This window comes from Tachypleus tridentatus, chromosome 13 (genome assembly GCF_004210375.1).
Source record: "Tachypleus tridentatus isolate NWPU-2018 chromosome 13, ASM421037v1, whole genome shotgun sequence".
NCBI classification, from domain to species: Eukaryota; Metazoa; Arthropoda; class Merostomata; order Xiphosura; family Limulidae; genus Tachypleus; species Tachypleus tridentatus.
This window is the reverse complement of record NC_134837.1, coordinates 61,288,808-61,306,853: the sequence shown is the minus strand read 5'-3', so window position 1 is coordinate 61,306,853 and position 18,046 is coordinate 61,288,808. Positions and strand designations below refer to the sequence as shown.

The window sequence follows — 18,046 nt, the reverse complement described above, 5'->3', positions numbered from 1 at the left end:
CTGTTTCTACCATCGCTGATTTCACGAAAGAACTGTGTAATACACTGTACATGCACAAACATTAATCGCTGTGCATCATGGAATGCTAAAGATATAGTTTTCTGTATCCGTGTTATTATTGTGTTGTACCTATCGGTAGTAGAATGTGTTAATGTGTGTATATAAATGACGGCAAAGAAATGAAAATTAAAAAAAAACACATTCTTATAAAAGAAACGTCTATTATTTTGTGAAAGCGATCTTTTCATATTCCATTACATTAACATCTTTTGTATGTGTTTTCCTGTTTAAAAGCTTAATACAATGTCAGTAGAAGAACATTGTCAATTTGTTAAATTATGACATTATTAGAGTTGTTTTTATATTAAATATGACATTGAGTATTAATTTACTTACTGCCTATGACATTCAGTTGATGAATAGCATTTATTGTTTTCTATGGTAGTTATTAATTTCAGTTATATAATTGCAATATGTTAGTTTACGGGTTAGCTATGTTATTTAGTTACAGTTTGATTACTGTATTTTCTTTTACATAATTTCAATGATATTCATTAGCATTTATTTATAACGAGTTCATTCCATTTTCACTTCAATATGATGTCGTTGAAGTGGGTGTTTTAATCATACCGTTAGCGGATCACTCTCACATCTATATTGATTTCGCATAATTCATACTGACACCCATAATAGTCTCACATGACCACTGGACACCTGCAGTTTCGTATACTTGGCTTTCCGGGACAATCTAAAACAATAAATAATCGAAACTCTATTTTGTTACCTTTTGATTTGGGTAGGGTGTAGCTAAAGGCTAGTGGGTTCAGACTAAATTTTTTGCTCCCTCTTCCAAGACTCCCTGAAGCCTTTAAGAATCCCCGCTCTAATCTACAAGCTCAGTATTTCTCTGTATATATGAACGGTTTAGCGACTTGCACTTTATTAACAGTTATCGAGTTCTATGATAAACCTGTGTAGGTGTTAAGTGGTAATACAAATGCTTTACATTGTGCCCAGTCAGTTTAATATTCCTGAATTTCAACTCAGCTGATACATATTCAACAATATTCTGTGATATCCATTTTTTTTTTTCGATTCCTTCTGTTTGCTGGATTTATTCGTTAAAGTTGAAAAATATTATCAGTTCATCCCGAATTATCACAAAATACTTTTTTTTTCTACACCAATATTGTAAGAGATGTACATTAAAATTAAGTGTTTATTAATAAAAATTAAAAATAACGAACCTTTTTATACTTTTAAAAATACCATAGTGGTAGTTTAGTGTTGCATCATTCTGTATTATGACCGTATCACGTTATTTCTTTTTAGCATAGGTCATGTAGCCGAATGATTAACAGGCACATATTTGCATCAGAAGATCTGAGGGTTGGGCTTCATACTTCGCTCTTTCAGCTGCTGCTATGGTATAAGAGTGACAGTCAGTCCTGTTACTCGTTTCAAAGTTATTATCGTTTTCCTCTGATTTCGTAATTCAAAAATCAAACACAGATATAACCAAACAATAATGATTTTCTGACTTGACTGCTGCTCATGTGAGTGTTAGTTGCTTTGCTAACCATATAGGTTTTGATGAGTCATAAATTGTAGTATACAATGTTAAAATTTTCCAGTTTGATTGATCATCTTAAAATAGAGTCGCTGTGTATTACAGATCATTAAACTAGTAAAGGTAGTTTTTGAAAAATTTTGTTTGTTTCGGTTTGCAAAAAAAAAAAAAAATGTTTCATAAAATAAAAGTACTGATGTTCATCGTCTGCCGTTTTAACATTATTGTATATTACCTGACAAAGTGTTCATGAATACATCCGTGTGATTCGTTTTCGAATATTTTTCGTTTTTGCTGCATCCAATTTGTATTCATAAAAATATGGATATTCATATTTGTATTGGATTGCACAGATGAATCCTAGTTCTAATTGTTGGTAAATAATCAACAAGAGTTTGTCCAACATGGGAGAGGAGAACAAAATCATATTTTAAAACTTACTTTTAGTCTAATATGTCCATAAGTGTTTCATAAATGACTGTTGATTACATAATATTAACCTCCGATCAGGTGACAAATAAAAATGAGTCCGTGAAAGTGTATATCTAACTAAATATAGTGTTTGGGTATTATTACCTACAACTATATGAACGCATTGTTTTGTCAGTTATTATGATATTTTCTGCCGTCAACAGACCAGGATCAAACATGTTTGTGAGAACGTTCTTTGTATTCATTCTGAGAAAAATCGCACTTCACTTAAAGCCGCGTAGCTAATACACAAACGAAGATATCTGCAATCGGAAAATGGCGTCGTAATCAGCTGATCTGTGCAAACCTAGCGACACCAAGCGGATTCCCCTGGAACCAACTGGAGCCGCGCAATTTAAACAGTCCGCGTATTTTTTGAACAGATCTCGTATACTACTAAATTGAATTCGTGTGTTATTAGTTTTTCAAACATGGTTCAACAAACTGTCACTTGGGGGCTCAACTAAGGTTATAGAGAGTTGAAATTTAGTTAGTTACCAGACAGACGGCCATGATGGGTGATTACGTCACAAAGTAAAGAACGTTTTCCGGCTGCCATTACAGGGAGTCATGACTCATACAATGCGTATCAAACCAGAAAATATATTGAATTAATTAAATCATCATAAAAAGAGCGCTACACACTAATTCATTAAATCATTTATAATTAAATTATTCTAAAAAGAAAGCTTAACACTAATCAATTAGTTATTACTAAAAGGGCAATGAACACTAATTCATTAGTTAATTAATAATTATATTATCCTACCATAATGTGCAGTTCATGTTTCTAAGAAGCCATGACTCACACAATACATATCTCATCATGATGTTAATTAAATCATCCTAAAAATAATTCTGAACATTTAAGAAATAACAATTTATTTTAATGAACTTCATTTATAAATATTCATCCTAAAAAGGATACTTAATGCTAATATACCAGTTAAATATTACAAATTTGTACATGTAATTTCTAAGTTCATAAACCTAAAGAACCAGTATATGGTGTTACACTAGAATTATACACATGGACAAATATTGTGACGGCACGTGATCGAATGTAAAGTTTTCTTTATGAGAACCTTGAAGATACTGATATTAGCAACATAAACAGATTATGAAAACTTTTATTTAAAATATCAAAACTTTCAGAATATCTAACGTTAAGACGCTAATAACAAATCGCACACATGCAATCTGGAAACAGAAGTTTAAGAATTACAAAGATCAGACACAATTAGTGTAGAATCTGACGTTAAAAAAATTGTTCGAGGGTATCACGTGATCAGAAACATAGTGTTGGGCTGTGAGATATTTCAGATTAACCAGCCACTGACTTTTGCTGGTTATTCACATTGAAATAATGAATATTACATGTTCCATTCTACATCTTTCAAAACTTTATGTACATTTAAACTTAGTTGTTTTTTAAATACACAAATGAAGCATCCTAGTATTTTACGATTACTTCCCTTTACAGATAAATTACGAACAGTATTCTGTGATTATACAGGGTGGCCTGTAAGCCCCTACCCATCCATATATCTTATATATCCAGTGTATCGGTGTGCTGTCCCTTATTCTCGCTGCATAATATTATGCGACGCCATGTTCTATGAGACATTTTCGTTAACATAGCAGGGGTTATTGTTCCAAATGCCGCGGTAACATCTGCCTTCAACTCATCATTAGTATTATAACGTTGTTTAGACACAATGTGGATGGGTAGGGACTTACGGGCCACCCTGTATATAAAGCTCGTGTTGTGTCCAAAAACCTATAGGTATTTCAGTCTGCTTAGATCGTCATGATACCCCAATGAAATGTAAATATCACACTACATATTTTCCTAACATTGATTATTATTAACTGCTCCACAAAACGCTAGTTTTCTTAACTGAAAATAATAAAAACCGTCAGAAAACAACGTGTTTTAAATGTTCTATTCAATGATATATTGCACTAATTGACACAAATTTAATTTACATATTTACATATTACACTTTGGACAAACCTAGCTTTTAGGTAATTCTTCAAAACTCTCTCCAAGACACACTATGTGATAACAATTTTGACATGGCCCGGCAGGGCCAGGTGGTTAAGGCATTCGACTCGTAATCCGAGGATCGTGGGTTTGACAGATAGCCCTCGTGTATCTTTGCGCGATATTAAAAAAAGCAAACAAACAAGTTTTGACATTCCCTTCACAAATTACGATTTACGTTCTGGAAATATGTGTACAGAAATTATTCGTATAGTATTGTTTGAATGTTAATTTAATAAAGGTTTTCAAGAGACAGGTAATAAATGAAAGTGTTTATCAATTTTACTTCAAATTCTTAATCTTCTTGATGTAATTATCGTAACCTTTCTCCCTCTGGTGTCGGTAATTGGAAACAAACTTGACAGTTTATTTTTGGAGTAAATTTGCGGATGGTTTAGAATTCTGTAGACTATCCAGGCTCGAATAGATTGTGACTGTGACATACCGTAAGAAGAGGTGGTTAGTACCTGTACAGAGGATCACTGTTTAGAAACGAACAAAAATGTTACAATCAGGAAACATAAATGTGAGGAAAAGGTATTATGTGTGATTGGTGAATAAGGATAAATGTATCGAAATGATGCGTTTTATTGGCTAATACGCTTCGATCAGTACTTCCCCATAATATTAGCGTATATAATGTTTTATTATCATTCGGCAGAATGAGAATAAAAAAACTACAATATGAAATTAATTTAGTTGCTCGTTTGATGTATATTTTTTCTTCAATACCAACAAAACAATGGTCGTATGTATTATCTTTTATTGTTATATTATAAATAAAAAATTTGAGCAAAATAGTATATATGTGTGTGTGTGTTAAAATTTTTCTTTTTTTACCAGAGGCTAATTTGAGAAGAGAAAATTTGTGACAAAGAGGCTTAATGAATCTTTTGGTGGACGTACCCACTGCTCTGAAGTGCAGTTTCACCTGTTCATGGTTTATTAGAAAACTAAAGAAATACTAACAGGACACTTAAAACAGTGAAGTTTATATAACATCCACAGTGTTTGGAGTCTGTGAGCAAAATCCTTTATTGCACGTTTTTTATGAGTGCAAGCGCTTTTTGTTGTTAATCTCACCCCTGATTAAATGGTTATCTTGGCTTTTATGGACTTAAGTAAACATAACGCGATAGTTTTATTTGAGTTACAAGCCCTCATTTTCACATAAATATCCGCTAATAATAAACTGATTAACTTCTACATAAAAGTAATTGTAACGGATTCACTATAATATATTTATTTTAATATCGATGTTTGTTACAGTTAAATATATATTTATAAATACGTGTAACATATACTGTTAAATTTGTATTGCAAAATTTCCGCCATTCACTAAATTTGTAGAAGATTCTCGAGTCTAAGAATCAACAATATACTATGTGTGTATGTAAATACTAGTGGTTACCAGTATTGTTGCAACTGAAATTTCGAGACTCTCGCCTAACGATTATAAAAGGTAGCCATCGTAACACATCCATTTGGCTTGGTTTATTTTTTAATTTCGCGCAAAGCTACAAGAGAGCTGTTTGCGCTAGCCGCCCCTAATTTAGCAGTGTAACACTAGAGGGAAGGCAGCTAATCTTCACCATCTACCGTCAAATTTTGGGTTACTCTTTTACCAACGAATAGTGGGATTGACTGTGAAGTTATAAAGCCCGAATATCATTGAACATATTTATAATGTAAACACGTGTTAATTACACAAGAAATTTTAAAAGTGGAAATACATATACAAGGATTCATTATACTATAACTATACTTCAACTTAGTTATTTTTTGGAGCGATAGTTTACTGTGTCTCTAGACAATTGTTTACGAATCATACGTTGCGTAGTTCTCTAGTTATGAACTGGAGACTGTTATAAGAAACCGGCTTACAGTACCAACACCAGAAAGGCAGTCCAAAGAGAAGACCTCGAAATTCATAATAAAACTAACCTTCTTTACCATCACAATTAATTTGCAGGGTCATACAGTCGACCAAGTTGAAATACGTCTTTGAGATTCAGTTTTAATCTATAAAGATTTATCAAGAAGATAATTTGAACATAACTTTAAAATAAAAAGAAGTCAAAATTGTACTCAAACAACACAAGGAAATGACCAAGTTTATATAAATGTTTTTTCATGAAATACGAGAAACAGGATAATCTTTCTTCATACATAAATTGTTACTATATGACAAATAATTTTTAGAAAACACGTTCACAAAACATATTTTAGATACAATTTTAGGAATAAAAAATTAATAATTGTTTCCCGTTATGTTTTCTACATTTGTTTTTGCGCTTTGGTTTACAGTTTTAAAGAGCGTTGAACATTCATATTCCGCCGTAAAAATTCTTCACTGACGAGGACCGGGAAATAATATTTACGTAAAAAAGGATATGCAACATACGTCACGTGATTACTTAAGATGGAAGTACTAGAAATTTCTGTGTTATGAAATAACTCATTTTCGACTAAGTCGTTAAAATGGAACAAGTTTTGTGTAAGTCACTCAATTTTCCATGCAGTATAAAAGTAAGGTTTTCTAATACGTACACAGATCAACTTCATTGGTTGATGTATTGTTTTGGAATTTCGCGCAAAGCTACCCGACGGACACTTGCGATAGCCGTCCCTAATTTACCAGTGTAAGACAAGAGGGAGGGCAGCTAGTCATCACCACCCACCGCCAACTCTTGGGCTACTCTTTTGCCAACGAATAGTGGAATTTACCGTCACATTATAATGCCCCCACGGCTGAAAGAGCAAGCAGGTTTGTGTGACGGGGATTCGAACCCGTGACCCTCATCTCAGACGGTTGTTGTAACTGCTGAGTGAAAAACGTATAAGGTTTTTCAATTTACATTGCATTAGATTTTTGGTACCAGAATATACAAAATTAACAGTTAAAGTGACTTATCTCGCATTGTTATCTAAACATATTTTAGATTTTGTTTATATCATGGTTTACTATTTTGTTATAGAAAATAGTAATCTTTTTTAAACAAAGTATTTCAGGTTTAATTTAAAACTTTCCTGAATTTAAAGAAATAAGTGGAGCATACGGGATATTATTTAACAAAATTGCATTTTTTTTCAGAATTTTATCTTAAACTATACAAAGAACTACCTGCATACTGTTAGTTTTTGTGCGTGTGTGTGTGTTTTGTTGTTGTTGAATCTAGCGCAAAGCTACTCGGTGGGTTCTGCACTAACTGTCTGATTTAGAAAGACAGCTGATCCATATCATCCACAGCATTGGGTTACCCTTCTTCAAAAACTATACGTGTAATATGTACTGTATAGTTCTGTGCTGTTATCTAACAGGAAAATGGAATTTAACAGTCACTGTCTCCAACTACACAGCACTGTGTGAGACATCTGGAAGCAAACTAACAAGAAAAAAAACAGTTGCTACATGGCGAAAAAAATGGAAAATTTATATGATACTGACACGAAACACTTACTGGTTAATATTTCTGATTTACATTCATCTACAGGAGCAGAAGCCCAACGATTAGATAAAAAAAAACTTGTTTCAACACATGGTGTATCGACAAATCCTAAGTGCTATTGTATCTCAGAACGACTGGTATGGGTATTAACACTTTTACTGATAAGAACGTTTCGACCTTCCTAGGTCATCTTTGTTAACCTGAAGATGACCTAGGAAGGTCGAAATGTTGTTCCCTGCTTTATTAGTAAAAGTGTTAATACCCATACCAGCTGTTATTTTAAGTGTTTTTCGTCATGAAGAATTACTTCACTTATGTACCATTGTTATGGCATAAACGCCTGTCTAAGCTGACGAAGTATGGTTATGATTAATTATAATCATTAATTTATACATGTCGTATGCATCAAGCATATTATTGGTATGAAAGTGCTTTGAAGTCACTAAGAAAAAATCAATACTACACTCGATCAGTGATGTGAAAAAAAAAGTGTTATCGGCCATTTTTTTTAGTTTTTCACATTATGTATGTAAACACAACTGGTATGGGTTGAGAAAATTTTTTATGTAGAGGAGCGAAGAACGTTTCGACCTTTTTGGGTCATTGTCAGGTTCACAAAGAAAGGAAGAAGTGACTGACCGATAGCTGACCACATGTTTGAAGGTGGTTGTATAACTGAGTGTAGGAATGTAAAGGGCGTGCTTACTTAGATGTTTGATTATATTTATTAATATAGATATAAAGGTATTCCTTTGTATTGGTTTATTTTGGGCTTGAGTTGTTGTATAAGTAAGGCTTCTTTAATTTTGCATTTGTTTATGTTTGTTTATTTAGTATTTGAGTGTTTTCTATTGTTACGTTGAGTTTATTTGATTTGCAGTGTTCGAAAACGTGTGAAGGTGACTTTTTATGTTCTTTGAATCTGGTTTTCATTTTTCTACTTGTTTCTCCAATATAGAAGTTGTGGCAGTTATCACATTGTATTTTATAAATAATGTTGGTGTGGTGTTTGTCAGTGTAGTTTTTACATAGTTTTGTGCCTAGTTTTTGAATAAATTTGGTGTTAATTAGAATGTTATATTTTATTAACAGTTTTGGCCAAATGTTAGTTATTTTTCTGCTGATATCGGAAATATATGGTATGCTGAAGTATATGGTTTCGTGATTTTTTAAATCGTGGCTAGGTCTTCTGAACATGTTTTAACAACAACCACAACTATATACGAACAAATGGCCTAAGCATGGGCAACCCAGTATCACCAGTTCTAGCCAATATTTTTATGACACAAGTTAAAACACATGCAATTAACACAGCATTACATCCACCACTATACTGGTACAGATATGTAGACGACACGATTGCGGGATTCACATCTACAAAACACACACTTAATTTTATCAATCACATTAACTCTATGCATCCCAATATTAACTTCACACGTGAACAGGAAGAAAGCAATCAAATATCATTTCTTAACTTCAAAAAATCCACCGAAAAATCACCCATACTGGACTATACATTCCTTGGGACTCAGTACATGAAACAAAACAAAAACTCAATATACTAAGAAACCAAATAAACACAGTCGTAAAACTATGCTCATCAGATAAAATTAACTATGAATTAGACAAAATAAAACAATACTTCATCAACATCAACAAGTTTCCTCCACAAACTGTAGAAAACATTATACACACACACACCTAGACAGAAAGCAAAATCAACTAACAAAAGTAAATATACCCCACGAATTAAAAAATCACAAAACCATATACTGCTGCATACCATATATTTCCGACATCAGCAGAAAAATAACCAACATTTGGCAAAAACTAGCAACAAAATATGACATTTCAGTTAATACCAAATTTATTCAAAAACCAGGCACAAAACTAATGTCTATACAATGTAAAAATTACACTGACAAACACCACACCAACATTATTTATAAAATACAATGTGATAACTGCCACGACTTCTATACTAGGAAACAAGTAGATAAATGGAAACCAGATTCAAAAAACACAAGTCATCTTCACGTTTTCGAACACTGCAAATCAAATAAACACAACATAACCATAGAAAACACCAAAATACTAAATAAAGAAACAAATATAAACAAACTCAAAATTAAAGAACACTTATTTATACAACTCAAGCCCAAAATAAACCAATACAAAGGAATACCTTTATACCTATATTAATAAATATAATCAAACCCTTTACATTCCTTCAAACATGTGGTCAACTACCGGTCAGTCACCTCTTTCTTTCTTTGTGAACTTGACGATGACCGAAGAAGGTCGAAACGTTGTTCGCTCCTCTACATAAAATTTTATTTTCTCAACCCAAACCAGCTGTTTTTACATATATATATATTTCTCTACAGGTCGGTTTTCTTGTCATCACTTATTAGTTTTTTCACATTATATGGCTGCACAACAGAAGATAATAATTAGACTCAGTATTCCGAAAATTGTTTAATCTCGAATTCTAAGTTCTTAAAGTGACTACCAAGCACGTTCACACCAATAAGACATTTCATACTTTTCACTATGATACAGGTCCAACTTATCTCTCTTTTTGGTGAACATCTGTTCTTGGTTTCTAATGAGCGGAATTCTTCAAAACCAGTATAACCGAATAACATACGTTGAATAAAGTGTAGACTGAATGGACCTCCCTTGAACTTGGACTTCTAGATTAAACAATTTTCGGAATACTAAATTTATTTATTACAATCATGTATTTTCTGTTTTGATAGTCTCTTCTCTGGTTTTACACTATAAAGTTATGTTTAACTCATGAATACCAGCATATAATGAGCATTTATGAATATGTAAATAAGTTCAATAATATTATACACACACACACACATATATGACTATACAACAAGATGTTATTCACGTGCTTCGATTTGGTTCTGTATCAATTTTAAAAATTAAGGGAGATATGCTCAAATAATTACTGTATTTAGGGCTATTACATATTTTGTACAGCAACCTAGAAACAGCAAAATTTGAACACTTACTACTCCCCAGACTTCATAATTAAGGCTAGATTCGAACTTTATATATATATATATATATATAAATACAAGTGCTTGAGCTCGTGGGCTACAAGAGTAAATGAAGCAGGTTTTCAAAAAAACATATCCAGAAAAAAACGAAACAAAAATAACAGCTGACAGTATTCCCACCAGCTGCTCTTCATGGTTTGTTCAGTGTTAAATAGAATAGTTTTTCTTTCATGAATGTGTTTTCCAAAAACATCTTTTGTAGAGTAAAGCGTAAACAAATATTAAGAAGGCCTAACCTGTTTGGAGGTTTTCTTTAGGTACTTTAACATTTCAGTAGGTCTTAGATATGCCTAATGTTACAACTGAATGAAAAAATATAATAATGAGTCTTGCATATTAAAAATTTCTTTTAAATATTTTATAATATTACAAAAAACAGTACAGTAACAAAAACACGTAAGCATAAGACCACACCAAACAAAGAGGAACAGGTGATTTTCCTTCTTTCTTGTATTTATTGGCTGATTTTATTTATAAAAAAAAAACATTTTATGCTCAAGCAAAGAATATTTCTCAAATTACAATGAAACTCAATATGCAGTTGTTTTCCTTCAGTATATTCTTAAAGCTGAGTCATATAAATTTACTTTGAAAGAGGAATATACTATATAGATATAAAATGTCAAAGGCTGATCTGGTCTCAGAATGTTAGGCATGTGAATATTCTATTCCACCAGTTAGCAACACTCCTTGTATATACATCAAGTTGAAATTCACCTGTATCAGAACACTTTTCAATTAAATATAAAACAAAAGTATAGTGATAAAAAGAGAAAACTCCATACAAAAATATCTGGATTTTATCATTAGCTTTACTTACCCTTGGAAAAACTGTAACAATAGATATATTTTCTTAATGAAATATGACATTATTGATATCTAAGTTGTTCTTGCACACTAAAAGAATTTTTATTCAATAATGTATGTAAAGTCTTAGCATTGAATATCCAAAACACTTATAATATAAAATATTAGGAATAATATTATATAATACTTGTTATAGTTAAGTAGCATTTAACATGTAAGGAATAATAACCACTTAATATTCAAATTGCACCACTTTTTATTTGTTATATATATATATGTTTTATATATATATATATAAGACATCAATTCTAGCACCTAATAAGTATCAGAAAGAAAATGTAAAACAATTACAAAAATACAAATTCATCTTAATACTTGCATATATACACTTGCAACAAAAAAAACAAGCACCATGTACTTTACATATAATCTCACCACACCTCTATCATCAGAATTGTAAGATTGATATAACACACTTATTTACACTATCAAACTTAAATTTTTACCTATTATCTGGTTAATAAACAACCACCACATTGCCAATGAGCCACTGGCCCTAACACTTAAAAGGTGGTCAGTGTCAAAATGTCTAAATTCTGATCACAATATATAAATTCAAACATTAAAACTCACATGTGACATGAATTAAGGCATCAGAACACAAAAACTATCAGCAGAGATGGTAAAAAAGTGAAATCAGACAATAAACATGACCATCAATCGATACAAATAATTCATTGTAGTACTGACATATAATGTTTTGCTTTAACTTTTGTATAAACTCATTTGTTAGAATGGCACACTTTCATAACTGTGGTGTATTTTGATACAGCTAGAGAATCACAAACACACCAAAATTTTGTCTTCAGCTAACCAACTCATTTATCTTATGGCTTGACTAAATAAAGGTTCTTGTGCTTCTTAAACACCAGAGATCAAATACAAAGGAATGTCACAATGTCTTGATGCACTTGAATGAATGTTCACTCATGATTGGAAGTCACAACATACCAGGCTGGTTGGACAATCAAATACTAAGCTGACTGTATTTTAAAATCAGTGAAAATCTATTTCTTATTTCTGGATTTAAAAAAGAAAGTGACAGAATTATGACAAAATTATTTATACAATAGAACAAATATATGTTGATACCAATATGATAAAACACACAGTTTGGTTGGTTGAAGATGAAAATCACAAACATCACTTCATGCTATGTTTTACCTGAATATATTAATCACACCAAAGTCCAAATTATGTAGCATTATTCATAGTACTCTGGAAGGATGAAAAGGTTTATGTTATTATGTAGCCTACTAAAATAAAATGCTTTTAGTATAGTTGATGATGCCAACTGGATCTTTAATACACTGAATGTAAGAGCTTATAAAAGTGTACAGAACACATAGTATTAGTAGACAAATTTGTGATCTGTTTTGGCTCTTCTTACAACTTATTTTTAGAAATGGCAGGTTTGACTCATGCCTGAAAAAAACAAGTATGTTTGTCTCACAATTTAGTGTTTTCTGCACCAAGTAAAAGTGCTATCATAAAATTATAACACTTTTATATATATTTATGACTTTTATTTCACACAGTCTACCCACACAATCTATTCACAAGAGTGCACTAGTAACTAAAATTGCCCACAAACAGTTTTGGTGAGAATCTCTCTAAGTCTTGGGAGGATTATCACCAAAGATAACTGAAATACATAATTTAGAATTTCAGTAAGAATCCAAAACCAATTCTCATACGTTTTGTTTCAACCAAAATCAAAACACAGACTCCATGTTTCTTGAGCTTTTCAAAGATGTGACAAACTTCTACAAAAAAAATGCAGTTTTATTCCTTCTACTGTCCATAACAAAGCTTAAAGATATATGACTACAGTTAAATCATCAGAGCTACATCAAGTGAAATACATCCGATTATAGCTCTAGGGTGATGCTAGCCATTTACATTCTATACTTGTCAATTAACGATTTAAGGGGTAGAACATTTTGTAATGAAATAGCTCTTGTTAACTGTTAGTCAATATCTACCTTAATGTGAAGAAAATGTTCATATTAAATAGTAAATGTAGTGCACTTCTTTGGTGATTTGAGCCTCAACAAAATGATATGTTTTTGTTAATGTTTGGTGCTTTCAAAGAGACCTCACTTTGTGAGATTATATTGACTCTAGTCCATTTGCCCTGCAAAAGTGTTCAATGTAAAATTTTAGCATTAAAATATTTTTAATGAGGTTGATTCTGAACTTAACAACCTTATTAAGACATCTTTTAATCTAATAAAAGTGTTACACAAATTACCTAACAAAATACAAATGTGTTTTTCATTAATACTGAATAACAAACTAGCAAAAATATCAATATTTTGACAATATGATTAGTATACCCAGTAATACTTGAATAATTGATTTTTTTGTAATTAACTAAATTCCAACAATCACTTCTGCATCAGCCACGTATCTTCACCAGTTCTTAATTTCATTTTGTACACATTACAGTCCATACAAACCCATAAAATATCTTGGCCAGAGGAATATCTAGCTTGTGGATACTGAAGTGGATGAACAAGTTGGTTTATTATTGTACATGTATCTTTTGAATTTGAAATTTTTCTCTGAAAAAGAAAATACATGAGAATTACTAACATATTCATACAGAAAATAAATACCTTTAATGCAGAAAATAAATACCTTTAATGCAGAAAATGTCATTCCTTACTACCTGCTATTAACTTAATGTGTGCATTGTACAGTCTGAACGAAGTGTCCCATTTTGCACTAATCACTAGAGCTAATAAAATAAGAAACATGCAATGATGTGTAAAATCAGTTGCAACATTTACTTTTTATTAATCAAAATAGAATGCTGTTGAGGGTAAGTCACACTTATAAAAACAATATTTATTTCATGTTCCATCATGCCTACTTTCTCCATCACTGTATGATATCGGTCATGATCCATCATGCCTATTTTCTCCATCATTGTCTGAGCTCAGTCATGTTCTAACATGCCTACTTCCTCCACCACTATCTGTGTTTGGTCATGTTCCACCATACCTACTTTCTTCCTCACTGTCTGTGCTTGGTGTGATTTCAAGGTTAACACACTATTGCCAAACACTACAATTTCCACTATAACATTTAACAAGTTTAAGCAAGTTTGAACCAAAAAAGTAAAACCTGTACAAGCCAGAAATATCAAAATTTTGCATCATTATCTTAAGATTTCTCTTATAAAAGGCCCTCTATACGGCAGAACCTGCATAATGCGGAAGGAAAACTATCTTTCACCTACTTGTTGATAGATGATTTTTTATTAAATATTAATTTCTTATTTAATTAATAATTTGTTTAAATATTAGTAAATTCTCAGACATTTTGTTACAATAAGTATTGGTTAAATATATTCTGTTCTTTTTTCTGCCATCATTATTCTGAAGATCACTATTCAAAAGAACCATTGACTGTACTTTTTTTTGGTTGCATTTGCTGATGGAAAACTAGAGAAACCATAGGTAATAGGTAGAAGTGAAAAACTGCACTGTTTCAAAAATTTAAAGAAGAACTTCCTGTGGAATGGAAAGCAAATAATAAAACGTGGATGACAAGTGATATATTTGAGCAATTTCTGAACAAATTAAAAAAAAGAATGGAACAAGAAAATAGGAATATTCTACTTTTCCAAGATAATGCAACTTGTCACCCAAAAGTTCAACTTTCAAATGTTCGTTTAGTCTTTCTACCTCCACGTACAACATCAATGTTGTACAGCCACTAGATAATGGAATTATACAGTGTATAAAATTGAAATACAGAAAACTGATGCTTCAGCATATTATTGCAAACATGGATGACTGTAAGAGAGCATTTGAAATGACCATGAAAATTAACATGTTAGATGCAATTACATTTTTAACTCATTCAATCCAATGCATAAAAGATGAATGCATAATAAAGTGCTTTCAAAACTGTCGATTTATTTTTGACAATGGCAGAGATTTTGGAGAAGTTGTTTGTTATGACGATTCTAGTGAAATCCAAACTTTGATTGAGAAGATTGATGCAGATGATTCTGTGAATGTGGAAAGTTTCGTGGACATTGACAAGAATGTTTTAACAGAAACTAATGAAACTGATTTAAAAATCTATGATAGAATCGCAAAATGGTAACAGTGTGAGAGATTCAGAAGATGAACAAAATGGAACAGATAGTGAGGAAATAGAAATTCCTACTTTATTGCAAGTGTTAAGTTATATTAATGCTATCAAAGTATATGCAAAAATGAAGGATGAAAGTGAACTTCGTGAAAAGGCTATAGAATTGGCGTTCTCTTTTAACCTCATGTAAAAGCTCATTAAAAAAACGAAACAGTTGAAATTGGACACTTTCTTCAAATAAATTTGATTAAGATTTTGTGTACTTATGTATATTTTGAATGCCTATTTTTGTTCTTATTCTAATAAATACAGCAAAAACAGTATAATAACTTTATTCACAAACGTCTTACTTCCCTTGAGTCAAGCAAGTATAACGTTCCACTCAAAAATTATATATAATTAAGGAAATGAATGTTTACTATGTCTAAGCCGGAAATTTTACTCAGTCCCGTGCAATTCTGCCGTAGACAAGTTTTTCTGTATAATAACAAACTTTCCACAGGTCCTCCAGTATATGCGGGTGTTGGATTCCAATATTCAAATGCAAAGAAGTTTACTGAAGCTACATTAGAGAGGACTTGGCATGTAGATGTTCAGAGAGAATTACTGTGATTCCAGTATATACAACCATCTTTCTCATGAACACTGCCATTCATTTTCAGGTGTGGCCCATAACTTGTGAATTTAGAGCTTGAGAATAACTTCACCACTTCAACTCCTGTTTACTATTTTCTTAATGATTCTAGGAGGTATGTGCAGCTTCTTAAAAACAGCTTTCTGGGCCAGAGAGCTCTCTTTTGTAAACACCATCTTCACTTTAAGATGAGTCTTACTTGCAGCTGGTTTGAGATATTGCTTCAGAGTTTATTCCTATCTTTGATGCTATAGTATGTATGTTTTTCTATGTTAAGGGGAAAACACTGAAGACTCTTTTCTTTAAAACATATTCTCTGGGCCTTCATCGTTTAACAATCTCACTAGAGAAGTTTCCTTCCTCAGAAAAAACCAATATATTCTCCCAGTCATAAGATACTCCCACATGGTGATATTGTACATCAAATGTTTGGGAATTCACTAATGATCAAATATACAAGCACTAAATACATCATTCAAAGCACGTCTCATATCCAGAGTGAGACATCATTGTATTAGCAAGTGCACATCATTCTTAGAAGGCATGATTTACCCTCTGTAGATTACTAAACAAATTCATAGCACTAGATTATTTTTAAATAACTATACCAATCAGTATTTATATTCATAACCAAAAATATGATACTTAGAGATGACTGGAACACTAAACTACTCACCTCTGACAGTTTTAACCTTCAAAATAACCCACAATCTTTAAGGTTGATTTTGATTATGACATCTGTTACTGCATCAAATACGAACTGTATATTGTTTGTGTCTGTGGCACAGGTAAAATGAGTGTAGATTTCTTTGGTGCCTTTTCGTCTGTTTAGTGTTTCAAACTTCATTTGAATATAAGCTCCAGCCTCTTCATAGTTATTAGCTCCTTCAACAAGAACATTTTGTTTAATGTTTCAATAACAATTACAGCCATCTCACCTATACCAAAATACTAAAAATTTCAAATTCACAATGTTTGTTTCTGTTGATCCCGGGGGAAGTTAAAAATGCTTAAAATATACAACAGAAAATAAAATTTTAAATAAGAAGAACGTCTTTACATTTACCATTCAACAAATAAGCCACTCATTGTAATTGTAATAGAAGATAGTATGATGTACTTTGGAACCTCTGATTATGACATTAATAATGAAGTACTAAAAGCATGAAGTAACACTACAAATAGAACACAGAATGATAAGAAAAATGATAAGTTATTCGGACATGAACAAGTGTAAAGATTAATTTTTCTAGTGGAATTCACAGACTACATTTTGTCTATCTTATCAGCATTTGAAGTATACTTAGAAATAAAGCCCTTGACAACCCTGTAACACTACTTGTATGACTATACCCAGATGTATATCAGATCAAGAAATCTTCAGTCAGGATTTATATGTTACTGGTTTTATTTAGTATTCTGTTCTTGTCAAATGCCATCTGTACTTCTGATGATTTCTAAGCATTAATACTTTTTTCCTTAAATATCATAAGTGTTTAAATTATACATAACCTCTTCATCATATGTTTTTGAAACCTATAGCAAATGTAGTTAAAATCAAAAGTATGAGTACAATTACCTTGGTACTCTGGGAAACAAATGTTTAATGGTGAGTGGACAATCTTTTCTTCAAATAAGTCTTTTTTGTTGAGAAACAAGATGATTGATGTCTCTACAAACCATTGGTTGTTACATATGGAGTCAAAAAGCTTCATTGATTCTACCATACGATTCTAAACAAAAAACAAACATTATTCACTTTTACCTTTAATAAATAACAATTTAAAATAAATAGTAAAAGTTGTGTTATAACTATAA

General features: G+C 31.6%; 1 protein-coding gene across 1 annotated transcript in view; it reads right to left on the bottom strand.

Moving 5' to 3' along the window:
* Window positions 1-10,960: 10,960 nt before the first annotated feature.
* Window positions 10,961-18,046, bottom strand: part of LOC143238527 (guanine nucleotide-binding protein G(i) subunit alpha-like) — a 52,331-nt gene continuing 45,245 nt past the window's right edge. Inside the window, exons 7-9 of the mRNA XM_076478819.1 lie at window positions 17,808-17,961; window positions 16,905-17,113; window positions 10,961-14,051 (exon numbers count right to left, since the gene is read on the bottom strand). Coding sequence (XP_076334934.1) covers window positions 16,923-17,113; window positions 17,808-17,961 — 345 coding nt within the window. The 3' untranslated portion in view covers window positions 10,961-14,051; window positions 16,905-16,922. The remainder of the gene's footprint in view (window positions 14,052-16,904; window positions 17,114-17,807; window positions 17,962-18,046) is intronic.